Below are 25,911 nucleotides of genomic sequence, written 5' to 3' on the forward strand. Positions count from 1 at the left end.
CCTGTCCAGTCTCTCTCGAATCCAGGATACCCTACCAGCACACCCAGCACGCACGTCCAGCCCCCTGCCCCCAAACCCTGTATTCTTCCTTGGCAAACGGACACTTTGCCTGGTCCCAGCAGCCCCCGGTTCTCCCAGACACCAGCAAGTCCGAGCGCTCAGCGTTGGGCAGAGGTTTGCCCCAGCGCACTCAGAGGTTACCTGGAGCGCGGGGCTGGGAAGAGGCCCGGGACCCGGCCGGGTGGGCGGGGCCGGCCCCGGTGGGCGGGGCCTACGGCTCCTCCTTACAGCGGCTTGGGCCTCGCCCGTCGGCGGCTCGGAGGAGCGAGTGGAAGCGCAGGCAGCCCTCCGCGGAGGTGAGCGCCCTGCAGCGAGCACGCGCGAGGGCCCACGCCCCCAGCAGGAGACTGGGCGAGGCTGGAGTTAGTGGTCTGACGCCTTTCCCTCCCGGAAATCCTGGGCTCTTCCCAGCTCCGGTCCCTACGCTGGGCTGGGCTGGGCGGGCGTCCCACCCCCGACCTTGCTGTCCGCACCCCACCACGGGGGCCCTGGGCAGGGTTGGGGAGCAGGGGGGGGGGGGCGGGGCAGAATGTGGATCCTTTGTGCCAAGTAGGTGGGACGCAGGGGAACGCGGCTGTGTAGAAATCCCTTGCTTTCTCACCTTTGAACAGTCTTTTACCGGACTTTGTTTTCACTTTATCCCCGCCCACGAAGGGGCAGGTGCCTTCACTGTCTTCCTTGGAAGAACGAGACAGCTGCCTCCAGCAGAGGCCTGGAAGTCCCAGACGGCGCCTGAGCTGACCTTGAGCAAGCCTTGAGCCCCCCACCCCTAGCACGGGGGACAGCAGCGGGGCAGAGGCGCCGAGCGAGGTAAACAGGGTGGGTAAACAGGTTTACGTTTCTGTATGTGAGCCACGTCCCGGGAAAACCACAGCTGCGGTGACATTTCCCAAGGGTGAGGGTGGGTTTGGCGGGTTGTCTTGGGGGTGAGGAGCGCTGTCCCAGCAAGGCTGCTGAGCCGGGATGATTGACAGCTGACGGTGGGACTTCCTCCTTGGCTCCCAGTCACCCGGCGCTGGAACACACCCATCCCTTACAGCAGCGCGGGCTCATCCCTGGTGTCCTTCCGGGAGATACCGTTGCTGAGCAAGAACCTAGTCAATACGGTGCCTCTGTGGACATTAAGTGCATCTGGGCGGCATCCTCGTGTCCGGGCCTGGGGGAGGGCCTTAGTGTCGCCCTCTGTTGCTGGACCCCACGGGCCTAGACAGACTCCCGGTCTGGTCGCTTTTCCCTACATTTACTCAGCCAGTCTGGGCTCTGGCTAGTCTGCCTGAGCGCCCCTGGACTCCCTGGCTTGCGTCACCCTTGTTCTTGTGCACAGAAGCCAGTGGCCAGCGACCTCCAGGATGCCCGGAAACCCTGGGGCGGAGCCCGGGAGAAGGCCTCGCGCTCCATGCTAAACCCTCCCTGGTGGGATTGTGGGGAGGCCTCAGCGGGCTCCCTTATTGGAGGTCCAGGCCAAAATAACAACCAGGCACATTTTAACAATCAGTACGCCCACACTCGTGCATAGTGGCTAGACTGGTACTCCCGTCCCAAGCCGTGTCCCATCATCCCCTTGGGCACTATAGCCCTGAGCAAAGCAGGAAGCTTTTCCATTCCCTTGTCTGAATGCAAAGCCAACCCTTCTGGGTTTCTGGTTTTGTTTCTGAGGACAGAAGACTTCTGAGGGAGTTGTGTCCAGCCTCACGGTCACCTTTGCAAGACTTCCCTGCATAGGGAAGTTGGCTTTGCTGAGTGTCGAAATCAAAGCAGGCCTGTGTGTGTGCCTCTGAGTGCTCACAGACTCAGATGGCGAGGAAGCACTGGAGTGCACTCGGGCTGAATCCAGCCGCATCACTTTCACTCTTAGTTTTGTGGGGGAGAAAACAGGCGGCAGATCCAAAGCCTCGGTCAGGCCTCAAGCTTCTGGAATCCCCAGTGCTGGCTTTGCAGTCCCCCCAACTCTGCATGTAAGCCAAGTATGCCCAGCTGTATGGCACTGACTCAGCTGGGGGCATAGAAACCTCCAGGTTTAGGTGGGGCGACAAAGCCAGTGCCTGGGCAACCATTAAAGCAGGAACCCGCGCGGCATCGTCTCTGCTCAGAGGAGACAGCGGGTGAGGGCGGGGAAGGCGGGGAGGGCTTCCGGAGCTCCTCGGTCTTAAGTAGCATTGAGAGGCGACAGGGCCGGGCAGAGGGAAGGGAGCCTGAGTCCAAGGTGAAGCTCAGAACAAGCAGAGAGCTCACTGCCCACCGGATGCAGCCCTGGGTCCCTGCCTCCCTTTCCAGCTCTGCCTCTGGTCACTCTCTTCTGTCCCCTGCACAGCGACCTCCCGTCAGGTTCTGACCAGGTCTTTTTTGCACGCTTCTCTCTTTGCTCTTGGGGAACCCTCTACCTTTTGAAAGATGTACCTTCTCCGTGGAGGGCATCCCCGGCACCCGCGGTACCCCCCACCCAGTCTTCCAGCAGAATTGGGGAGCTCCTCCTTGGCCCTCACTGCTCCTGCATGAACCTCTAGGGATGCTCTTGCACCCTGCATTGCCCGCTGGAGCTGAGGGGTCTCCGCCCCACTTGCTGAGGCAGGGCTGGGTCTCACTCAGCGTGCAATCCCCTGAGCCCAAGCTGGCGGCTGGCACAGCGCAGGCCTTTGGGAAACAATGCTGGACTGACCTTGAACCATATATAGGGCGCATTGAAGCGCCTCACCTCCTTGGAACGGAAGGCATGCATAAAGCACTATTATTTGGAATTTGAGATTAGATACATCTGGTAGAGCTAAATCCCGGGGCCTCAAGGAGTCTGAGTTCAGGGCAGTGATGGCACTCCAGCCCTTAGCAGCCCCTGCTGCCCTCAGGACGGGATGCAGGCTCCTTCTGGGTCAGACCCCAGGGTGTCCTCCTCGGCCTCAGCTTCCACGGCCCCCACCTTGGACTCACACCCGCCGAGCCTGGGCTCCCCCCTCTCCCTAGACCACCAGCGACGCCCATGGCTGCCTCTGGCTCATTCTTGATCCTTAGGGCCCCGTGTCTCTCTCCCTGGGTGCGGAGGTCCCTCAGCCCCACCGCACGGGCGCATCACCTCTAACGACCCCACATCCCCTCGAGGCTGCCCCCCTGCTCGTGACTTAGCACCCCAAAGGCAGTGATGGGGTGTTCCCTAGAGAAATCCGGTTGGGGGACCTCTTTGTTGAGAGAGAGTGCCCAGCAAACACATCTCTGATGGGAGATCGGACCGTGGTGATGGAAACGAAAGAGGAAGAGCAATGCTAGAGAGACACTGGGAAGGGCGGAGGCCAGGATTCGGTGCTGAGGTGTGGAAAGAGAGCAGAGGGGAAGGGGGGTCTAGGTGACCCGCGAGGCAGGTGGAGGCGGCGTCACACATGAGCTGGGTCCCTGGCCAGGGGAGAGGTCCACTTCTGACTGCCGTGCAAAAATGTTTCTGTCTCTAGGTGATTTCCAAAATTCAAAGTATTACTAAATCATTTGGGGCCATGTTGAATCTGAAGTTATAAACGGGTCCTTTAATCGGCTAAAACAGCCACACACTTGGAGTACCGGCGAGGTCAGGGCTAGCGCGAGATTGGGGAAACGTAGTGGGGAGGGTCCAACTTGTCAAGCCAAGTGAGTCCACTGAGGGAAGAAGTCTAAGCCAAGATCAAGGGCATGAGCAGAAGAGACAGGCTGGGGGGTGGGGCGGGAGAAGGAGAGGAGCTGGAGGGAAACACAGAGTGACGGAAAGGTGGGAAGAGAATCAGAGACATCGGGGTGCGGGGCAGGGGCGGGGAGAAAGAGCGGTTTCGAGAAACAGGTGGCCGGCCCTGCCTGTGCTGAAAGTGAATGGGGAGGTTCCCACAAGAACGTTCCAGAAGGAGGCGACCTCCGAGAGGGCAGGCCCCGAGGAAAGCCAGATCTCTCGGGGTCAGAAGGAGGCTGGTGAATGGGCAGCGGGGACGTCGGACGGAGCCTTTCCACCTCACGCCTGAGGAATTTGGCCCTGAAGGAAGGAAAGGCCAGCTGTCAGCGAGAAGGGAGGAGTGGCCGTGTCACGAGAAGGCACCAGAGAGCCGACCACAGAGGAAGGAGGAGAGAAGGGGCCTGTTTACGCTGAGGGATTTGGATCAGTGCCCCTCTGCACATGGATTGTATTTCGCGTAGACCTTCCTCCCCTCTGTTCTGTCCCTCGCAAACGTCCCAGAGAACTTCCACTTTGGGTGTTCTCCAGAGCCAGGGGATTGCTAACTCCAATGACAGGATATTGCGATGCTGAAATGCTGGCGGCTCCTCTCCCCTGCCTGGGGTAAGCTTGCCGCCAGCACCCCAAGACTTGACTTTCCTCCATGACGGTGCTGGCCAGACGTGTCCTCCTCTGCCGCGCACAGACTGGGAACAGCGTCCTAACAGCAAGCACGTGAACGGCCTTTGCTCTGAGCCAGACACTGGTCTGAGTGCCTCTGAGAGGTTACTGTTATTATTACCGTGTTTCCGATGGCAAAGAGCAAAGTCATGCATTAAGGTCAATTGCTGTTCATGTTCCTGATGCTGCGACAAGACTCATAGTCCTGGCGCTGCCGCCAGTGTGACCTGTCCAAGGTCACCAAACCAGGGATCTATCAGCACCCAGTTTCACTGTCGGTTAGACCGGCTTTCCCAGGTAACACGTAATTTAATAGTCAACAGATAATCTGCTACGTGCAAAGCGTTGCAAGGGACCTCAAAACAGGAGCTACGTGGTCTCATCGGATGTAATCTTCAGAACCCTTCCGTGCCGTAGACGGGGAGACTGAGCCCGCACTTGAACTCGGGCAGACGTGGTGAAGGCAGGAACTAAAGCCACCTCTGGCCCCGAGCTTCTGCGGCCCCAGCTCCCTCTGCGTCGTGGTCGGAGATATAACTGGCTCTAAATGCACGCGGTCCCCGGCTTGTGATTTTTCGACCTGACAATGGTGCATAGCATCATTTTGCTGTTCCCTTTCAGCAGTCAATAAATGATATCATGAGATATTCGACACTTGGTTATGAAACGGGCTTTGTGTTGGGTGATTCTGCCCAACTGTAGGCCACCGGAAGTGCTCTGAGCACGTTGAGGGTGGGCCAGGCTAAGCTGCGACGTTTGATAGGCTGGGCGTATTAAATGCATTTTTACGTATGATGGGTTTATCGAAATGGACCCCGTCGTAAGTCAGGGGGCATCTGCAGTTCCGAGGCTAACTTATGTTCCTGCCCAACACGCAAAATGAGAGGACAGAGGAGAGCGTGACTGTCTGGCGTGCTCAGGTGTGCTGGGGTAGTGCTTCTCCTTTTCTCTTCTAGACACCTGTCCCCTCAGAGTGGCTAGAACAGAAACCGCCACGCCACGGTGTCACCACATCCGGCTGTCGTGCGTTGTCAAAACCTCGGGGCAGAGGTGGGGGTGATGCTGCTCCCCTGTCTAGCCCACACAGGTCACCAGTGAGCGCATTCCTGTCCCTGCTCCCTGGTCTCTTGCTGCTTTCAGACCATACAGCCACACTCTGGGGTCACACCAGAGTCCTGCCCTCCTGGGACCCACAGACCTACCACCCCTCCTATTCCTTCCATGCCTCCCTGCTTTTCCCCTCCAAGCCTGCTCCTCTCTGGTCCTCCCGGAAAAGCCTCTGCGTCCTTGACCTAAGGCCATGTCCGGAAAATGAAAGCTACGTCTGGGTCTGGCCCTGCCACAAGCCCGGCCTGGGACAACGGCATGGGGCGGCTGGGGGAGACGCGGAGGGAAGCAGGGAAAGGTGGGGCGGGGGAGTTTTCTGCCCTCAAAATATTATCTAGCCTCCAAAACAGCCTCCCCTGAGAGTGAATCCTTGGGAGGACATGCTGCTTAAGGCCAGGATCTGTTTGGATCCATTGTAGTTACTCATTTTAGTAGCACATTGTAACATTATTTTCTACCAGACGTTTTCAAGACGCCCTAGAACAGACTCGCACCTTTGCCAAAAGGGAGGCTGCGTCCCCCACCCCTAGCAGGACTCTGCCCTGGCCTGTGACCGCGGTCACGCCGCTGGGCACGTCTTGTCAGGCCACTGTGGAGCTGATGGGGGTATGGAACGCTGCCAGCTCACGCTCACCATCACGTATGCACAGAAACAGGACAAGGGAACCACTCTGGTCCAAGCGCCCAGATGGTGGCGGAGGAGGACTAGGACCCAGGAGGCCCCTCTCCCGGCCCAGGGCTTTCGCAAGGACTTCAGGCGTCTTCCTGTGGGTGGATCTCCCACCCACAGGGAGTGGAGCCAAGTGTCTGGCTGACCCCACTCGCACCCCGCAGAAAGGAGCTCAGCCGCTCCGGGCAGCTTGCCCAGGGCAGATTCCGGGAACCTCCCCACGGCCCAGAACACTGCACACACAGCGGGCGCAGTGTTTCCAGTAGGGGTGTGGCTCCCAGCACCCCACCCACCCACCCACCCACCGGCACACCCTGCTCACCCAGCCAATGGAATGTCTTTCCTCCTCTGTACCTAGTGGACCTGGAGACCGGGGACCCACTCCTGCTGGCCTGACTCCTCTCTCTCTCCATCCTTCACCTGTGTCGGGGGGTGGGGAGGGTCTCCTTGGGCTACAGAGCAAACTTGGTTTTAGCACCCCCGGGGGAGTGGGGGGGTTCTCTTGATGCCTTTACAGCCCAGCAGAGACTCCAGATCCCGCCCAGGACAGCTCTCAAGGGCTTTATAACCTCTTCGCCCATTTCCACTGCCTGTGTCTAGCAGACCACAGTTTAACAAGGATTTTCCACCCAGGGCCCCCACCCACCCCGCTGCCTCCCTTTACATCACAGTCCAGATGGCGTCTGCTGCTCCTACCACAGAGTCTGTGTCATTACTGTCAGGGAGGGACGCAACATCGGACTCCCAGCTCTCCTCTGCTCTGGCTCCTGACCTTGCAGTGGCCCACCTTTCCTGGCAATTCACTTTGCCCATCAGCATGCCAGCATGAGCTGAGTCGCAAGCCGGGACGCTATCGGAGCCTGAGCTGTTAATTCTCTGGTTGAGAATATTGGCGCAGCCTGAACTCGAAGGCGAGTGGAGATGTGCCATTCCTTGCGGAGCCAGCTTCCCCCAGGGGTTTTAAATATGTCACGCTGGCTGTTAGTTTTGTAATAATTGCTCGGGTGGAATTCTTTCTTTGCACCCGATGCTTAAAAGCGGCGCGCTAACCATTTGGGTTTTCAAGCTCCTGTCTTTAGAATGTCACTGCCTATTGGCTGCTGTTTTCGTTGCTTTGTGGTTCTGGGGCGCAACCACCTGAAGCCAGAAAGGCAACAGGGGAAGCTTTTACAGACAAGAGAAGCGCCAGCTCACCTCAGTGCATTGCGAAATTCCATTTCCTTCTCTCTTTTCCCCTTCAGTGGTTTCTAAAAGGAAGGCGTTTCTGGTGAGATGCCGTTGGGGAAACGACGGGTGTCTACTTAAGCAAGCAAGAAATAACGGAGACTCGTGCCTCAGTAACTGCTTTTCTGGCTTGGGCTCTGCGGTGTCCTCAGATGCCCACACTGAGGCTTCCCGGGGAGAAGTCAGAACTGCTACGGTTGCTATTGTACAGGCGATTAAACTGGTGCTCCAGAAGGGTAAGCACTTGTTCAAGGTCACGTGTCTATTAAACAGGGCTAGGATTTGAAGCCAGCTACACACTTAGTTGTCATTTTGAGCCTTCAACTGAATCAAAATTGTACCCTGGCTGGGTGGCTCCGTTGGTGGGAGCATCGTCCTGTGCATCAAAAGGTTGTGGGTTTGATCCCCAGTCGGGGCACATACCTAGGTTGTGGGTTTGAATTCCGGTCGGGGCATGTAGAGGAGGCAGCTGATTGATGTTTCTGCCTCACATCGATGTTTCTCTCTCTCTCCCTTTCTCTCTGTCTCTGTCAAACCAATAAACATATCTTCAGGTGAAGGAAGGAAGGGAGGAAGGGAGGACAGGACTATATGTCAATTCAACTTTCAGGATCCTTATTCTAAATCTGCGACCTAGTAATTACCCAGCGTCTCCTAATTCACCCAGCCGTACTGTTAGAAATGCCACACTCTGCGGGCGATCCTAGCTGCTTTTCCCCTAGAAACCTGCAAGTCCTCTGCTCACTGTAGACAGTGCATCGTTCTCACCCTTGGGCTTGAGTCCCCAGCAACCAAACGACCACGGAAATGCCATGAAAGGGACTCCTAGGTCCACAGAAGACACCTCCTCACCACCACGGGGATTTAACCACGAGGGATGGCTTGTGAAAGTTCAGCGTTTCCCTTCCTGAGCTGCAGAGAAGGAAGCCGTGCACACACCCACCTGGTGAAGCAGGGGCTAGGCCTGGGATTCCTCCAGATCCCTTCAGCGCTGAGGTGCCACAGGCCTTGACTGACAAAATGACCTTGATCTTTTCCTGTTACATTCCACTCAGTAAGACACGCCTAACGTTGTAAATTCTCCCACAAAGCAAATGGCTGTGCGGCACAGAAAAACACCTGCATCATGTTTTCTGTTTCTCTCTCTCTCTTTAAAGATTTTATTTATTTTTTTCTAGAGAGAGAGTAAGGGAGGGAGAAGCAGAGGGAGAGAAACGTCAATTGGTTGCCTCTTGTGCACCCCCAACTGGGGACCTGGCCCGCAACCCAGGCATGCGCCCTGACCGGGAATCAAATTGGAGACCCTTTGGTTCGCAGGCCAGCGCTCAATGCACTGAGCAGCACCAGCCAGGGCTGTTTCTCCCCCTCACTTGGATTTCCTGTTCTTCCCTAGGAAAACAAAAGCCCTTTCTCCCGATTCACTGGGAAACACCGCCCAGCACTGACTCTGTGCTGAACCTCCCATAGTCTAGGAGCTAACGTCCTTCAACAACCAAGTACCTGCCTTTGCCCCCGGACTAAGAAGAGCATGTGAGAAGCACCTTGTGTTAGGACTGGGAGGTAAGTACTCCTGATGAAAAGAAATCTCCTCCACGGTGTTCATGGGGAGAGAAGTACCAACCTCCAGTTACAAAATGAGTCGCAGGGATGCAAATCGCAGCTCAGGGGATATACTGTCGATAATCTCCTAATAACTCTGTGCGGTGACAGGTGGCCACTGGACTTCCTGCGCTGATCACGTCGTAAGTATGTACCTGTTGAATCACTACGTTGTACACCTGAAACTAATATGACATTGCATGTCACCTACAAAAATAAATTGTAAAATAAATAAAATGGTTACGAAGACCATGAAAGGGAAACATGTTACTGGGGTACTTAAGTTGCGCCGTGTGCTTCAGGCCCCTTCTCTCCAGAAGTGTACAGCCTGGGGGCGGGGTGGGAGGCATGATAGAGTGAGAATGCTCTCGGGGAGCTGCGAACAGGAGGCCAGGGAGGGAGATGAGGCGTGTGGGTAGGGCTAGGAGAGCTGCATCATGGGAAAGCTGGCCCTGTGGAAGGGGCAGTGGGAAGTGGGTGAGCAGATGAGGCAAATATAAGCACTGATGCCCAGGGGCCGGCTTCAGCAGGGGAATCGGATGGAGGCCAAGTTCTAAGACAGAAGCCACTCCTAGGACACAGGGCCAGGCCGTCAAGGCAGCCAGGAAGGTAGGCTGGCTTGGCTCTCGCCCTCTGTTCAGAGAGAGGGGTCGAGTGCTAAGAGCCCTCTCCGATTAACCATTCCAGCAATTGTAGCCCACAAGGAGGGCCCTGAACTCGCGCCCCCCGGTGGAGACACCACGGCCCAGAACTCACCCGGGCTCAGGTGCGTGGCGACGGTGATGCTGTCCAGGCAATGGAGTCAGGAAAGGGGACCCGCTCCACGAATGGCTGGGACTCAAGCTAAATGAATCCGGCTCAGACGAAAGAGAGGCTGCCCCTTCTCCCTCTGGTCTCATTACCCTAATTAACAGCGCTTGGTGGGAGTATTGAGGCGGGAGTATTGAGGCGCTGTTCCCATCACCCCTCAAAGCCCCGGACACACGCTGGCCCAGCCTTCGTAATAAACACCCAGCACTCGACCTCGGCCTGCGTTTCCTGCCAGCCCTTCTCCTGAGAGGGTCAGGGGTTCTCCAGGGGGGCTCCTGTAGACCGGGGTTCCTCACGCCATGGCCCGAGAACCATGTGCTTCAAAGGAAATGGGGTTTGGCTATGAAGTGACCTCCCCGGGCTCACCAGACCTACATAACCCGAATTTCCGGGACGCGGGCTCAGGTTTCAGCAGTGTTGGGGGTTTTTCTCTTTAATTTTTTTTTTGATTGCGGTAAATTATACATAACATAAAATGCACCATTTTAACCATTTTCAGCGTACAGTTTCGTAGCATCCAGAACACCTTTCTGTCTGATACCAAATCACCCCCTCCTCCCCGTAGACCCTCGGACCCCCACTTCCACAGGCAGCCCTCGGGTTCTTTCGAGGTGCAGGGATATTTTTTGCAGTGCTTCTGTACTTCTTAACCATGCAACATGTGTGAAACGGTGCTGCCATTTTTATTAGGTTTTTTGTGGGTCACTGATGAGGTGTCTGAGTTTTGTTCTGCAGCCCCTTTTCCCCCAGACGCCCTGTGGGATTATTGACGTTTGGCACAGCACAGTGACTCGTAGGAAGGCATCCATATGTCACCTGGTGGCAGAACTAGCAGCATCTGTGACTGTCCTTGAAGCTTCTCATCCTCTTGTTAATAATGCTTCAGGCGCACACTGCCCTTGCCCCCAGCTCCCTTTTTTCTCCCTCCGGACACCACTAGAGGGCGCACTCCTCTGATGGGGTCTGAGGCGGCTGTCGGCAACCTGAACTTCGGGAGAAGCAGGTGGCCCCGTGAGCCTCACTCCTCACGCTCTCACTCCCCCTGATCCGTCTGGCTTCAAGCCATGTCGGGCTTAGGGCTTTAGGTCACTTGGTCTGCTCCCCTGGATGCTCCTGTGTTCACACCTGCGGCCCACCTGCTCTCTCTCGCTGTCCGGATGGACCCACTTTTGAACGCTCAGCCTCCTGAGGCTCCGTCAGGTCTGAAACGGCCGCACCGTCCGGTTGTCACCTGTGGATGAGATTTCCCCTGTGTCCCTGCTCACTTATGTTTAACTTCACCCTGTTTCGGCCTCTGGCTCCGTGCCATCCGGGACACTCCTGTCTGGGGGTCCCTCTTCCCAGCTCTGTCTGCGTGAGCAGCCCCTCCAGACTCCCGTCCGCTGGCAGCTCACCTGGCTCCTCTGCTCACCTGTCCTGGCACTTGACCCACGCAGGCCTGCCTCACAGACGAACATGTAGTTGTATCACGTCTTTCTGTACTTCGTAAGAAAATAGCTCTGAGTGGTACCATTGCAATACAACAGAAACCCAAATAATTGTCTTTGAGATCTATTTGTTCAGCTGGCCTTATCTACTGTTTCATTTGAGCTTCCCTGTGCTGGACCTGAAAGTTCAGTGTATTGGGACGGATGTGGTTTGGGGCTCTCTTTCATCAGCTGTTACCACAAATTCAAGGTCACGCCACTTAGGTGAGGGTCTGCATTCGGGGGCCAGCACTGAATCATCTGTGTAACTAGACAGGAGTGAAACTAGAACACTTGCCCCTGTTATTCTGACCTGGTATTCTCCCTCCCAAGTCTCTGCAGGGATCTTGCCATCTGGTTGCATGAGAGGAGAATCCATTCTGATGCTCGGATAAAACGGCAGCTGCAAAACTGGCAGTGACCTGGGGGCCAAGGTAGTTCAAGTTCTTTCCCACAAGTACTGGTAGTTCAAGATCAGGACACGTTTACCTGATAGTCACTTAAAATGCTCATCTGTGAAACTGAAGTTGCCATTCTCTTTTCTTCCAGAACAGAGGTCAGCAAACTGTGGCATTTGGACGGCAAAGCCTAAGATATTTGTCATCTGACCCCTTACAGGAAAAGCTTTCCGAGTCCCGTCACAGAACATAACATGGGGTGGGTGTTACCTATAAACTAGGGCTTCTTGACGGGAGGTTAAAAGGGGCAGGCTTCAGAGGGTCCCTGCACCCCCCAACGTTGGAAATAACACTTGGTTTGAGGTACAAGGGTGCATTTTTGAAAGGCAAGGAATCCGAGCTATTGACGGATTCCTGAAGGGGTCCATGACCCTCAAACCAGTTAAGAATCACCCTGGCATGTAGCGAACCCAATACAAGAGACAGAAAGACAGTGAGGACTGCCACTCTGTGTACATCAGACGGTGTTTGCCCACCGCCACGTCCACGGAGCCAGAGGACCAAAGGGCCTGAGACAGCAGGCACATCGCGGTAAAGCTCAAAGGGTCCCCCCACGTTCTAAAGATCCATGTGTCATACCTCAAGCTTGGACAGCTGTGTTTTCATTCTCCCTTCTCTCCACAGGATCATGGGAGATCACCTTGACCTTGTCTTAGGAGTGGTGCTCATGGCCAGTCCGGTGCTTGGAATTGCTCCCTGCTCCTCTGACGGTCGGATTGCCTTGTATCGCTCCTGCAACCTCACCCAGGTGCCCCAGGTGCCCAACACCACTGAGAACCTCCTGCTAAGCTCCAACTACATCGAGAACGTCACAGCCTCCTCCTTCCCCTTCCTGGAGCAGCTGCGCCTGCTGGAGCTTGGGGCCCAGAAGACCTCCTTCTCCATTCACAAAGAAGCCTTCAGAAACCTGCCCAATCTTAGGGTCTTGGACTTGGGCGACAGTCGGCTAGACTTCTTGCACCCAGAGGCCTTCCAGGGGCTGCCCCATCTGTTCGAACTCAGGCTTTTTCACTGTGATCTGTCCGACGCGGTATTAAAAGATGGTTATTTCAAAAACTTAGCGTCTTTGTCTCACCTGGACCTGTCCAAAAATCAGATTCACAGCCTTTCCCTCCATCCTTCATTCCGGGAACTAAATTCCTTGGAGTCCATCGACTTTTCCCTCAATGAAGTACCCACGCTGTGTGAGCACGAACTCCAGCCACTCCACGGGAAAACACTCTCCTCCTTGAAGCTTGCTTCCACTCACGTGTACAGCAAGGTCTCGGTGGACTGGGGCAGGTGCACGAACCCATTCCGAAACATGGTCCTAGACACCCTCGATGTCTCGGGCAATGGCTGGACCGTGGGCATCGTCAGCAACTTCAGCCACGCCATCCGTGGCAGCCAGATTGCCAACCTGGTGCTTGCCCACCACATTATGGGGCCTGGGTTTGGCTTCCGTAACATCAAAGACCCCGACCGGAGCACGTTCACCGGCCTGGCCAGGAGCTCAGTGAGAGGCCTGGACCTCTCACATGGATACATCTTCTCCCTGAACTCCCGGCTCTTGGAGACCCTCATGGAGCTGAAGCTTCTGAACCTTGCCCACAACAAGATAAACCACATTGCAGATGGGGCGTTTTATGGGCTCAGCAGCCTCCAAGTTCTCAACATGTCTTATAACCTTCTGGGGGAACTGTACGATTCTAACTTCCACGGGCTCCCAAGCGTCACCTACATTGACCTGCAGAAGAATCACATCGGGATCATTCAGGACGATACATTCACAGCCCTGAAAAGCTTACAGACCTTGGACCTCCGGGATAATGCTCTGAAGACGACTAGTTCCATCCCAAGCATCTCTACGATCTTCCTGGGTGGCAACAAACTGGCGACTTTCCGAGACACCAGCCTCACCACCGACTACATCCAGCTATCTGACAACAGGCTGGAGAATCTGGACGATCTCTACTTCCTGCTCCAGGTCCCTCGGCTCCGGACTCTCATTGTGAATCAAAACCGGCTTTCCCGTTGTGCCCAAACCCGTGCGCCTTCGGAGAGCCCCAGCCTCGAACAGCTTCTCCTGGGAGGAAATATGTTGCAGCTTGCCTGGGAGACCGGGTCCTGTTGGGATGTGTTCAAGGGGCTTTCCCGTCTCCAGGTCCTGTTCTTGAATGAAAACTACCTGACTTTCCTTCCGCCGGGAGTGTTTCGCCATCTGGTTGCGTTAAGGGGGCTCAGCCTCAGCTTCAACAGGCTGAGTGTGCTTTCTCCTGGCGACCTGCCCCCTAATTTAGAGAAGCTGGACGTGTCCCAGAACCAGCTCCTCACTCCCGATCCTACTGTATTAGCCTCGCTTAGTGCCGTGGACCTAAGCCACAACAAGTTCATCTGTGAGTGTGAACTTAGCGCCTTCATCAGGTGGCTCAACCAAACCGACGTCGCCATATTTGGGTCTCACGCAGACATGTACTGCACGTACCCCGACTTGCTGTCTGGGACGCCTCTCCACTCTCTGTCCACAGAGGGCTGTGATGAGGAGGAAAGCATGCAGTCCCTAAAGTTCTCCCTTTTCATCTTATTCACCGTCACTTCGACGCTGTTCCTCGTGACCGTCGTCGTCATCACGAGGTTCCGGGGCGCTTGTTTCTCCTGTTACGAGACGGCCCAGAGACGGGTGTTCAGGGACCAGGGCAGCACGAGAGAGTCCGACAGGTACAGATACGATGCCTACTTGTGCTTCAGCGGCAAAGACTTCGAGTGGGTGCAGAACGCTCTGCTGAAACACCTGGACGCCCAGTACAGCGACCGAAACAGATTGCACCTGTGCTTTGAAGAAAGAGACTTCACGCCAGGGGAAGACCACGTGGCCAACATCCACGACGCCGTGTGGAGCAGCAGGAAGACTGTCTGCCTTGTGAGCAGACACTTCCTTAGAGATGGCTGGTGCCTGGAGGCCTTTAGCTACGCCCAGAGCAGGGGCCTTGCTGCCCGCGACAGCGCCCTCATCATGGTGGTGGTCGGGTCCTTGTCTCAGTACCAGCTGATGAGACATGAGTCCATCAGAAGCTTTGTGCAGAAACGGCAGTACCTGCGGTGGCCGGAGGATCTCCAGGACGTTGGCTGGTTTCTTAACAAACTCTCTCAACACATACTAAAAAAGGGAAAGGAGAAGAAGAAAGACAGTAGTAGCATTCCGTTGCAAGTTGTAGCAACCAACTAACTCCCAGTCAAAGGAGTTGTTTTTGACTGATCTCAAGCCACAGATAACTCTCCCCCGCTTAGTGGCACATTTGGGGGGTCCTTTTTGAAGTTTCTTTTCCCTACTATGAAAAAAAACATAAGGCTCTTGATTTGCATAGCAACGCTCCATGGGTTTTCTCTCAGAGTCAGTAATGCCGTTCTCTCCCAGTGCATCAGCTGCAGAATATCTCCCGGTCATGGGAAGGTGTGCTTTCCCACAGAGGACAGGCACCCAGTGTCCAGCGTCCAGTTCCAGAAGGTGCTGGCCAGTGACCCCGAGCCCTCTGAGCTCTGCAGGACAACACTAGTAGAAAACAAACAGAAAAAGAGGCACGTTTCCTACTTGCGCTGTGGGAAAAGTGTCCTTGCTGGGTCAAGGTCATGCTCAGTCTCAGGGATGAGAGGTGGCACCAAAGAAGCTGGGATGAGAACAACCAGATCTCTTCCTGTGCTCACCTTTGGCTCCTCCCCATGGAACCCTCGTGGGCCATGAACCTTCTCTTTGGCAGGTAACCCTTCATTCAGCCCCGCACTGAAGACTTTCCATGGTTCGGCACCAGCCTACCTCAGCTTTCTTTCTTTGTTTTTTTTTATCATTTATCAGCCCCTCAGGCTCTTGCAGAAAGGACTGAGCCTTGGGACCCAGATCCTGGTTTGAGTTCTGAAGCTGCCGCTCATTCTCTCGATGACCTTGGGCACGTGGCACGCCCCTGACGGGCCTCAGGGTGTTCACCTGTCGGCACGGCTGTACCTGCCTCATCGAGTTGCCGTGAAGATCGGATGCGCAGAGGATGCTGGGGCTTCTCAGGCCTTGTCCTGAGCTGCCCCGGGGGCCACAGGAGGGTGCAAACACGCAGGGGCCTCCAGGACAGAGTCAGAATTCCTTGGAGGTTGTATCTGTTTGGTCCTAAAAGAAACCTATGCATATTTTGCATTCTGCTTCATTATTTTCTTGTTCATTTTAACATAGAAGTGGTTTTCTGAAATTAAGAAAATTTAAAGTGAAGAAGGTTCACTGAAATTACCCATGGCTTCACGAACAGCCTCTTCCAAGTCCAGCGGGGCCCCGGGATAGGTGCTGTGGTGTGAGGAGCCCCCTAGGCCTGGGACTCAGCTGTCCAAAATGTCACCCCCCTCCCCTCACTGTGCCCCCTTATCCGAAGTCCTCCGACACACACACGGGCTTTTCCCATCCCGGCCTCTTTGGGCCCCTTGGATTCATGAGGCTGAGCATGCCCTGCGCATGCTGGTACTGTGTTTGGACAACAGCGGTGCCCATCAGCCCTGTTCATAAGCACAGAACATACACACACCCTAGTCCACCCTTCCTTCTAGAATGTTCTCCCATCTCTGCACATCCATCCTGCCTGGTCTTCGAAACCCAGCCCACCGAGCCTCCTGCGATCCCTCCCACCCCAAGTCCTCTGTCCGTTCTGTGCAAACGCTTAGCCCTTTAGGTGTTCGGTTACAGCGAGCCCTACTCCCCACCTCCCGTGGGAGTGTGAGCCCATCTGGCCGCCCACCCCCGGGGACCGTACGCTCCCCGGGAAAGACCCTTTCTGCTGTGCCCCACCTCCGGCAGCTGGAATTCTCTCCAAGGCCACTTTTGCAAGTCCCACTTCACAAGAGTCACTGAACATATGGCAAGAGCAGAGGTTAGCGGTGCTGCGTGGGGATGTGGGTGCCGGGGGGTCGGCTGAGGGGCTGCTTGCTAAGCAGCTGCTCCCGGGTTCCACTTCACGGCAGCTCTGAGTCAGTGAGTCGATAGGGTCCACGGAGCTCGGTCCCTCAGCATCCCTCCTCCATTGGAGGGACCACTACCATCCAGTCTGAGGATGGTGACAGCCTGCTCTGTTTGAACTGGAGACTGTTCTGGAAGATCTAGAGTGTCATTTGGGCTGCTGAAAACTTCAGAGAGAGTCCTACCCACCGCCCCAAATGCAACCAGCTTGGAACATTTCTTACCAGCCGCTTGAATCTGCAGAGATTAATGTTTAGATAGACCTGATACAATATAAATTAAACATGGTCGAAAGTTTGAAATGATGAAATAACTCTATTGAGAGGACGGGAGAATATAAAGGACAGGGGTAGAGTAGATAAGTGCTCTCCTACCACAAGACAAAGTCAAGGTAAAGTGTCTAGGGTGTTAAGTCAAGAAAAGGCATTCTGAGTGTACACTGAGAAATATGAAATGCCGGCAGAAAGAGCTACATGAATTAATGGTGATTGCCAGAGGGATTTGTGCCCAATTCTTCCACTGGAAACACTGAGAAAAGCTGGAGAAACTTTTTAAAACCTGTTTAAAGGCATTGGAGATGTAAAAGGCAGTCAGGAGGGCCAAGATCCAAGAGAAGAAGGAAATCAAGAAAGATGACCGCATTTAGAGCAAGACCTTCTGCCCTGGCCAGCGTGGCATAGTTGATTGGATACCATCCCTCGTTCTGCAGACTGAAAGGTCACCAGTTCGATTCCCAGTCAGGGCACATGCCTGGGTTATGGGTTTGGTCCCCAGCTGGGGTGCGTGTGAAAGGAAACCAGTCAACATTCCTGTCTCACATCCATGTTTCTTTCTCCCTCCCTTCCCCTCTCTCTGAAAACAAGAACTCAAAGATAGACCTTCTATTCATCGAAAAATGCCATCCCAAAATAGACAAGAGTATTAAGAATTTCCCAAAAGGATACCCAGTGTCCAAAAGCAAGTGAAAAGATATTCAGTCTCCTCTAGTCATCAGGGAAAGGCAAATTAAAACCACACCATGATACTCCCGGCCCCCAACACACACAGAATGGCCAAAATAAAAATGTCTGGCAGTATCAAGTATTAGCAAGGATGCGGGCAATTAAAACGTTAACTATGTGATGAGTGAGCATGTAAATTGATGTAACTTTGAAAAACAGGCTCTCATCGTCTGCTGGAGCTGAGCCCACCTGTGCCCCGTGGTGGGCAGTCCAGTTCATAGGTGTGTCCACAGCAGAAAGCCACGCCCACATGCACCAGAAGACAGACCTGGTCACGGTAGCGTTACTTCCAGTAGCCAACACTGGAAACAAGCCACCTGTCCATCAACCACAAAATGGATAAATAAGTTATGGTCATTGCAACCTGCGGAGAAATGGCAATTAACCAACCACAATGACATGCAACAACATGAGTACGTCTCCCAAAGAAGCAAGGCCTAACTTTTACAAACTGAGTGGCTCCATTTGTAGAAATATCAACAAGGCAAACCTCATCTGTAATGACCATGAGAACGGTCACCCTGGGGAGGAAAGGCGGGAAGTGCTGGGGGCGGGGGCGGGGCACTTCTGACAGGCCGGTCCCGTTCCACTTCCTGACCCGGATGATGATAACACGCGTGAGCGTGCACCTTGTGACAACACATTTTATCTGTGTCCATTAGTTTGTTCACTTTTCTGCATGGTACGACTTTGCAATTGAAAACAAATTTTAAGAAGGAGGCAAGTTTTTTTTTTTAATTAAAGGAATAAAAGACATGTGGTAGACCCGTTCACGAAGAGCTAAGGAGACCTCCTCCTCCCAAATGCCCCCCCTTTGTTAGGGATGGCTTCCGGTCTGGGCGTGTGCCTCTTCCCCAGCCCCGACCGAAGGAGAACTCGCAGTGGGTGTGCTGAGGGCGCCTGGAAGGACCGCAGGAGGCTGGGGTGGGCCGGGGGAGGGTACACTTTCATTAGGAGTCGACGGTATTACCGCAGGGTTAACTCTGCATGCATTTCACGAACACTTTAATAATCACGAAAATCAATAATACGCACATTCATAAAGGAGAGTTAACTTCTGCCCTCGGCAGAAAGAGAACGCGCCAAAAATTTTTCAATTAAACCATCACCAAAGGAAAGTGACATTATTATTTCAACGGGCGATTTTATTTTTCTTAAGAGTAAAGGAAATTTTCATCTGTTTTACTTAGCAATTAAGCATCTCGTTTCTGCGCCGCCACAATACCTTCCATTATATGGGCTCCTTAAGAAAGTCAACGCTTTTCTTTGACAGACCATCCCGTGGAAGGCCCACGCTCAGAGTCCCTTGGTCGTTGCAGGCACACAGTCCAGGCTCGGTGACAAGGCGGCTTTATTCCCGAGTCCTGGGGACCTGGTCCACCCGGCTGGAAATCTTGTGTTGCCCCCACCCCCCAGCGTGGGTAGCTTACCTCCACGAGGCCTTGTTTTTCTGTCTCCTCTCACTGAAATGTGATAAAACCCAGTGACGTCATGTCTCATCGGGCCCTCGGCCCCTTCAGGAAGCAGGTGCCTTGGCAGCGTGGAGGCTGGTGCGGTTTTTTGTTTTTTTTTTGCCGTGCTGACCTGGGCTTGCCGCTCAAGTAGCCCTCGGGGCCTAACACTCGCGGCCGCTTTCTCGTTTTTTCCAGTGACCTTGACCGTGAATTGGCTCCCCGCGCGCTCCCCGTCTGCAGCTGTGTTATGGGACCCGCGTCTCCAGGCCGGTGGGTCATGCCAAGCCTGCAGGGGCTTGCAAACACAAGTCGGCAGTGTTCCTGCGTGCTGGCGCGCGAGGAGCAAGAGAGCCTTTCTGGAGAGGGAACAGGGATGGAGCGGAGGTGCGTCTGAGGAGGGCAGGCCCTCGGGCTTAGGTGTCAAACAAAGGAGGGAGAGCTGATGAGGGAGGCACCGGCTGGTGAAGGCGCCACGTCTCGCCTTGCTGAGGCTGAAGTCCCCACGTGAGCGGGGGACGGGAGCTCCCGGGGACACCCATGGGAGACCCTCTGGCCTCTGAATCAGAAAACTCAAGGTCACCCTGGCTGACTCTTGTTTAACTGCTTGGAGATGCCGGTTTGGGGGGTTTTGGTGGTGGTGGTGGTTTGTCCCCGGAACTGAAAGGTCTGTGAGCCAGCAGAGTAGCTCCAGCACCAAATAGATGCCCTCCAGCACCTGGGAGTGGGGCACAGGGGCGAGGCCGCATTGATCCCATTGACCGTCCAGGTCCCCCCGAGTTCCAGGGGTCCGCCTGCAGGTCCTCCGGGCTTGTCCTGGGGTGCATCAGCCTTGTCCAGGCCCCGCCTCCGGAAATCTGACCAGGAAATCCCCTGCTGTTTTCCTTAAACGAGTGATAAGATGGACAGATCCGGAGGGAGCGCTTCAATGTGCTTTGACGTTGGTCTCCACCCACGTGATCACCACCTCGGTCAAGACCAGAGGATGTCCATCCCCCCGGGAAGTCTCCTTTTTGCCTTTCTGCCCAGAATGCCCACCGCTGGCCCAACTCAGACAACCACCACCATGGTTTCCATCCGTCTTGCCTGTTCTAGAACTTCGCACAAATGGAATCCCGCCGTCTTTGGCATCTGGCTCCTTTCACTTCCAATGTTTCTGAGGTTCTTCAAAGTGTTGCGTCTGTCAGTGGCTTGTCCCTTCTCGCTGCACTGCACGGATCGACCGCAACTTCTTTATCCCATCTCCTGTTGGGGTCTGGTGTTTCCAACAAATTGGGGTGCTTCCAGCTAGTAGCTACTACAGATAAAGCTACAGATTTTTTGGCGATATGTATTCATTTCTCTTGGGTAAATATCTAAGAGGAAAACTGCCAGGACATCGAGTAAGTGTATGTTTTACATTGAGAGAAACGCCCCAGCAGTTACAACGTTTTACGCTTCTACTGAGTAAGAGGTCCCAGTTGCTCCACATCCTCGCCAGCACTTGCTATGTGCAGCCTTTTGCATTTTAGCCTCACAAGTGGGTGTGAAGTCCTATCTCCTCGTGGTCCCCATGTGCGTTTTCCTAATGATTGCTGTGTCAAATATCCTTTCATGTGCTTGTTATCCATTTACATCTGTGCTTTTACGAAGCGTTCATTCAGATCTCGTGCCCGTCAAAAATGGGTCATCCTTTTACCGTTAACTTCTGGACATGTTTTGTATGTTCTAAGCAGAAGTCTTTGTTGGGCACATGTATTACTAGTAGCTTCTCACAGTCTACAGCTTGCCTCTTCATTTTATTGACAGCGTCTTCAGTGACCAAAAATCTTTCATTTTGATGAAGTCCAACGTATCGATTTATGTTATGGTGGGTGTTCCTGTGTGCTGCCTAGGAAATGTTTGCCTGCACCGAGGACGGGGTGGGGGGTCTTCTTCTAGGCGCTTTCTGGTTTTAACGTTTATAGTTACATCTGCGGTCCCCACCTTGCCCTGGGATCCTCCGCCCACCAGACTGCCCCCAGCAGAGACGGAAAAACACACTCAGCACGAGGGCTTCTCTGCCGCCTCAACCCTCGTCCTTCTGAAGGGCAGGGAAGCACTAGGAGCTGCAGCATCGGGCGGAATGTCCAGGAAGCAGCCGACAGCCTCTTCGTCCACCAAGGAGGAGGGACAGAACTGGGACCGGGCCCTTCCTGTCGCCAGGTCCCCGGCTGAGGCATTTGCCTGAGTCAGCTCCTCTGAACCTCACAACAGGACCAGGCGGTGCGTGGGCCCCGCCCTCCTCGTGGGGCCCCCCCATCCCTCAAGGATCTTCCACTCCCTACGGAGAAGGAGACTCGGACTCAGAGTCAGAAAGCAACTGGCCAGCTAGTGAGTGACTCCCGTCTGGGCTTTTCTGGCTCTTTGCGTCTCCTTCCTGGGCCACTGCCGTGCCCCCGGTCTCCCCGGCGGCCTGCTCAGTGAGGCTGCCCTCTTCGCTGGCGTCCACCTGTTGTCTCTTCACCGCCAACGCCCATCGCCCGGCCCGGCAGACCGCAGGAGGAGGCCTGCTCTCGGAGCTGCGGGGCCTTTCCCTCTGTCTCAGTCCGGACTCGGCCGGGAAAACAGGAGCCACGCCATGGCCTCCACCCAGGTGTTCCGAGTTTTGGTTCGGAGAATCGCGGATGATTAGAAGACCCAGGAAAGTGAAGGTCAAGGGTGCCAACACCTAAGACCTCAGGCCTGCAACGCTCAGGCAGACAGACCCTGGCAGTACATGGTCAGGAAGTCAGTTGTCACCCTGGCAGGTGTGGCTCGGTGGCTCAGGCATTGTCCCGCAAACCGAAAGGCCACAAGTTTGATTCCCAGGCAGGGCAGAGGCCAGAGTTGTGGGTTCGGTTCCAGTCGCGTGCACTTGATGAAACTCATGTCAATGTTTCTCTCCCTCCCTCCCCCTTGCTCTAAAAATAAATAAATAAAATCTCTTTTTTAAAAAAGAAAAAATGTGAGTCATCATGTCCCTTCAACATTCGTGCAGTTAAGTCCTGGCCCCCAGGACTTGGGAATGTGCCCTTCTTTGGAAAGTGGGTCCCAGCAGAGAGCTCCGGAGGGCAGCAGTGGGTGGGGGTCCTGCAGGACGCTGGGGTTCGTTTCATCCATGGCCGCAGATGTGAGGTCCATTTTCATTAGTTATGCAAAACAGGCAGCTCTAAATGGGCAAAAATTAGACCCATCGGGGCTATTTATTTAGAGCAACTGGATGTGTGAAAAACGGCCCTTGGGCTGGCGGGCTTGGAGCTAACGGTCTCAGCCCACTACGAAGCAGCCAACGACAGGGGGGCTGGGGCAGAGGGACCCTTCTCATCCCACGCACACAACGCTCCCCGAGGAAAAGCGCAGACAGGACGCAGGGCCTGTCTGCTGGAGCCCCTCCAACACTCACAGTCTCCACCGTCACGGGGACGCAGACCAGCCCCTGGCCGCCCCAGAAGGCCGCAGGCTGCTGCCCAAGCTGCCCCGGGGCACAGGGTGCATTCCCGCCCAGGAGCAGGAGGAGCAGGAGGAGCAGGAGGAGCAGGAGGAGCAGGAGGAGGAGGAGCAGCAGCAGCAGCAGCAGCAACGGCATCGAGGTGTCTCCACCAACCCGAGCCGGAGGAGCTGGGAGCCACATACGAGAGGGGGAAGGAAACTCAGACTTTCCAGAGCTGGCTGCTCCCCTGGGCCGGTGAAGACCACTGAAGCTGCTTTGCGTGGAGGCCTCCTAATCCATCCCTTTCGGCACCCAGTGAGTTTATTCACAGCTGAGCTGATGTCTCGCTTTCTGGGTTGTTAGGAAACTCTCTTCATCGGTGTTTTCAAAGAATTGTGTGTGTGTGTGTGTGTGTGTGTGTGTGTGTGTTCCATCTTGTTTAAAGTGTCAGCTGGGAACGTTACGCCACAGAGATTCGTCATGGAAAGAAGTGTTCACTCATCATGATCGAGCTGGGGCGGGAACGGGTGGCCGATCTGTCGCCTGTTTTATATATGTCACCTGCGGCATAACTGACATCACAGGGAACACTGAGGAGTTCTCTCTCCCCACAGCTCCCTCCTCATTCCTTACACTTCACGCTCGTGGAGATGTTTTTCCCTCGAAGTGTCGCACAATCCAAGTCAGTCTGGGGTGAATCTTCTGGGAGGGGGACATGCACACGCACACACGCACACACACACACACACACTCACACTTTCTCCTTTAACGGAGAGGAAGGAGAAAACGCTGCCCTACTTTCACGCTCGTACGAGTCACGCACAGTGGTGGAGATGTAAACTCCAAGCCCCACAAGGCTGGGGCTGACCTCTGTGAAGAGGCGAACCCCACCGGCCGGGAGGAAAAAGGCCACAGATGTCACAAAAGCTAAACCTCCCGCGTGTGAGCCGAGGGAGGGAACGTGTCCTGCCCAGACTCTCAGCAAACCTCCTTACAGGAGCCCCGCTGAACAGCTGCAGGGCTGTTGCCAACGGCCCTTTCTTTTCACGAAACACAAGCCCGAAAAGAAAAGAGGAAGGCGAAGGAAGAGCAGACAGCAGAGCACCGTGGGAAGGTGACCGATCCCTGAGCCTGAGCTGCGGAGTCCTCAGCTCCTACAGACACCCTAGCAGACTCTGGAGACAACCGCCAGCGGTTTTCCGGACTCATGCAAAACCTGCGTCTGAAGGCACAGAAACCCCGAATCCCAGGCACCACCGAGAGGCTGAACACCGCACCGAGAAAGCTGTAGGAAGGAGGCTTGAAGATTACATTCCCCGAAGCACACGGCGGGTCTCCCATTTAAAGATGGCTCCGCGATGGGCGAGGACACAACTGTGATGACATCGAGGAAAAAAGTCAGACTTCTCCCGGTTGGTCAGGGAGGGATGCACAGGTCCCCCCCCCCACCACCACCACCACCACGAGGGCGGAGAGGCCCTTCTCTTACGCCTCGGGTTCGGGGTGAGCCACACCCTGAGGCCGAGAGGGGCCGGGCAGGAAGTGCAGTCTGACGTCTGGAATCAGAGGACACGAGTTCGGAGCCCGGCTCTGATGATTACTTGGCCTCTCCAGGACGGAGTCTTTCCTGGGCGGAGCTGTTGGGAGGCCCGGCACATAGCACGTGTTCAATAAACAGGGCCTCTGGCAGGGGTAACGGGAGGCCAGGCCCCGGAGCCACATGTTCTGCCTCTGCTGTGCAGGCTCAGCTTCTTCGAGCCTCAGTGTTCTCATCTGTAAACTGGGCGTGACAACCCTGACCACACCTACTCTCCTTAAAGTATGCTCACTGCTCCCCCACACCCTTTGATGGTCCCTGGGGGGGGGGTACCCTCTCCCAGCACCAGGGACCAGTGAATTAATACCCAAAAGAATTTGTAAGCATCAAGTGCTATATAAAATGTTCGTTTATTTTTATCATTACAAGTCCCATGAAAGCATAATGTGGAGAGCGCAAGCAGGAGCATTTACAGGAGTGCATGATGCAAGTGGGCCAGCGCCGGTGTTCTCTCCCATCAGGCCCACGGCGGGGCTCCCGCCTCCCAGTTTGAATGTAGGCACCTGAGAATCACGGGGTCCTCTGAGGCCAGCATGCCCCCACCTGCCGCACCTCCCCCACTCGGCGAGCTGTGGCCCTCAGTTACTGGTCATTGGTCTACTGGCCACACCACTGTCCTAGGCACCAAGGGCTCTCAAGACTTGATGTCCCAGAGCAGCCTTGAAGGGGGCCCCCATGGTCCCCACACTGTCCCTCCCGCCTTTGTAACGTCCTGACTCTAGTTTCCCTGCCACGTCCCTCAGCTCACTTCGTGGCCCTGCTCTGGCTTCGGATTGTCACCTCCCCAGAGTGCAGTCCGGGCCGCGTGTCCTCCCAGCGTGGCCGCAGGAAAAACCAACGCTGCCAGCACCTTGATCTTGGACTTCCAGCTTCCAGAACTGGGAGAGGACATGTCTCTGCTGTTCCAGGAGCCCTGGCTGTATGCGGGAGGCATCAGCTCGTCTGCTCCTCGGAGAGGGGCCTGGCACGTGTCCCAGCTGCAGAAGCAGCGATGGACGGAAGACAGAGCATGTGGGCAGGCCAGCGCAGGGCTCTCGGGGAGGGTTGGTGGCAGCGGGCATCAGCCGACAAGGCGGGCAGGCTGCCGAAGTCCAATGTGGACCTGGCTGCAATGTTCTTCCCCTCTTTGTTCCGGGGGTCATGGGCAGAGGTTTCGGGGTTCCACAAAGCCCAGGTTTTAATCTGAATATTCTCACAGCCCGCATGCTGCCTCAGGGGTGCCTGCCTGTGACACTGCCGGCCTCGTGCCCACGGTCCCCTTCGGTGACATTCAGCTCTGTTTTGTCTCGGCGTCATTGTCTGGGTGGCTCTCTCCCTTCAGACCTAGGTCCCTCCTGGTGTCTGACTGCCCGTCCCACGGCGGGCAGGCCACTCGCTGGGGGGAGGGGTGGTGGTGTTCACAGGGTGAGAAGCCAGGACACCAACCCCAGCCCAGTTCTTCACCTATAAAATGTGGCGGTGGGCCCTACAACCTCCCCAGTTTGAAAATCCGAAGGGTCTTGGAGTAATTGTCACCTCTTCACCGGATAGATATTCTGACAAAAATTGGGACAGGGAGGGTGGGAGGTAGCCTCTTCGGGTCACTCTGGGACCCCCAGGAGCCAATCCCGGTGGAAACCTGGGCGTTCGGGGCGAGCTTCTTCCCTGGCTATTGATGGAATCATAAAGCAAACCCCAAGGAACTGGGGACTTTCCTCTGGGGTCTGTGCCATCAAGGAACCCGCCCCACCCCC

General features: G+C 55.3%; 1 protein-coding gene across 10 annotated transcripts; it reads left to right on the forward strand.

Moving 5' to 3' along the window:
• Positions 1 to 298: 298 nt before the first annotated feature.
• On the forward strand, positions 299 to 15,876 carry TLR5 (toll like receptor 5). Of its 10 annotated transcripts, none has more exons than XM_045861433.1 (7): positions 299 to 356; positions 715 to 870; positions 7,418 to 7,636; positions 8,794 to 8,960; positions 11,609 to 11,709; positions 11,825 to 11,932; positions 12,358 to 15,876. In XM_045861433.1, the coding sequence occupies exons 6-7, from the start codon at positions 11,928 to 11,930 to the stop codon at positions 14,936 to 14,938; spliced, it is 2,586 nt and encodes an 861-aa protein (XP_045717389.1). In that variant the 5' UTR covers positions 299 to 356; positions 715 to 870; positions 7,418 to 7,636; positions 8,794 to 8,960; positions 11,609 to 11,709; positions 11,825 to 11,927; the 3' UTR covers positions 14,939 to 15,876. The 10 variants fall into 10 exon arrangements, 9 of the variants coding, with proteins under 9 accessions (XP_045717389.1, XP_045717413.1, XP_045717407.1 ...); XM_045861457.1 differs by having other exon boundaries at positions 319 to 356; positions 721 to 870; XR_006788200.1 differs by lacking the exon at positions 299 to 356 and having other exon boundaries at positions 601 to 870; positions 12,358 to 15,467; positions 15,563 to 15,876.
• The last annotated feature ends 10,035 nt before the right edge of the window (positions 15,877 to 25,911 follow it).

The sequence above is a fragment of the Phyllostomus hastatus genome, unplaced genomic scaffold (assembly GCF_019186645.2).
Source record: "Phyllostomus hastatus isolate PE091 unplaced genomic scaffold, TTU_PhHast_1.1 phas_contig_148, whole genome shotgun sequence".
NCBI lineage: Eukaryota > Metazoa > Chordata > Mammalia > Chiroptera > Phyllostomidae > Phyllostomus > Phyllostomus hastatus.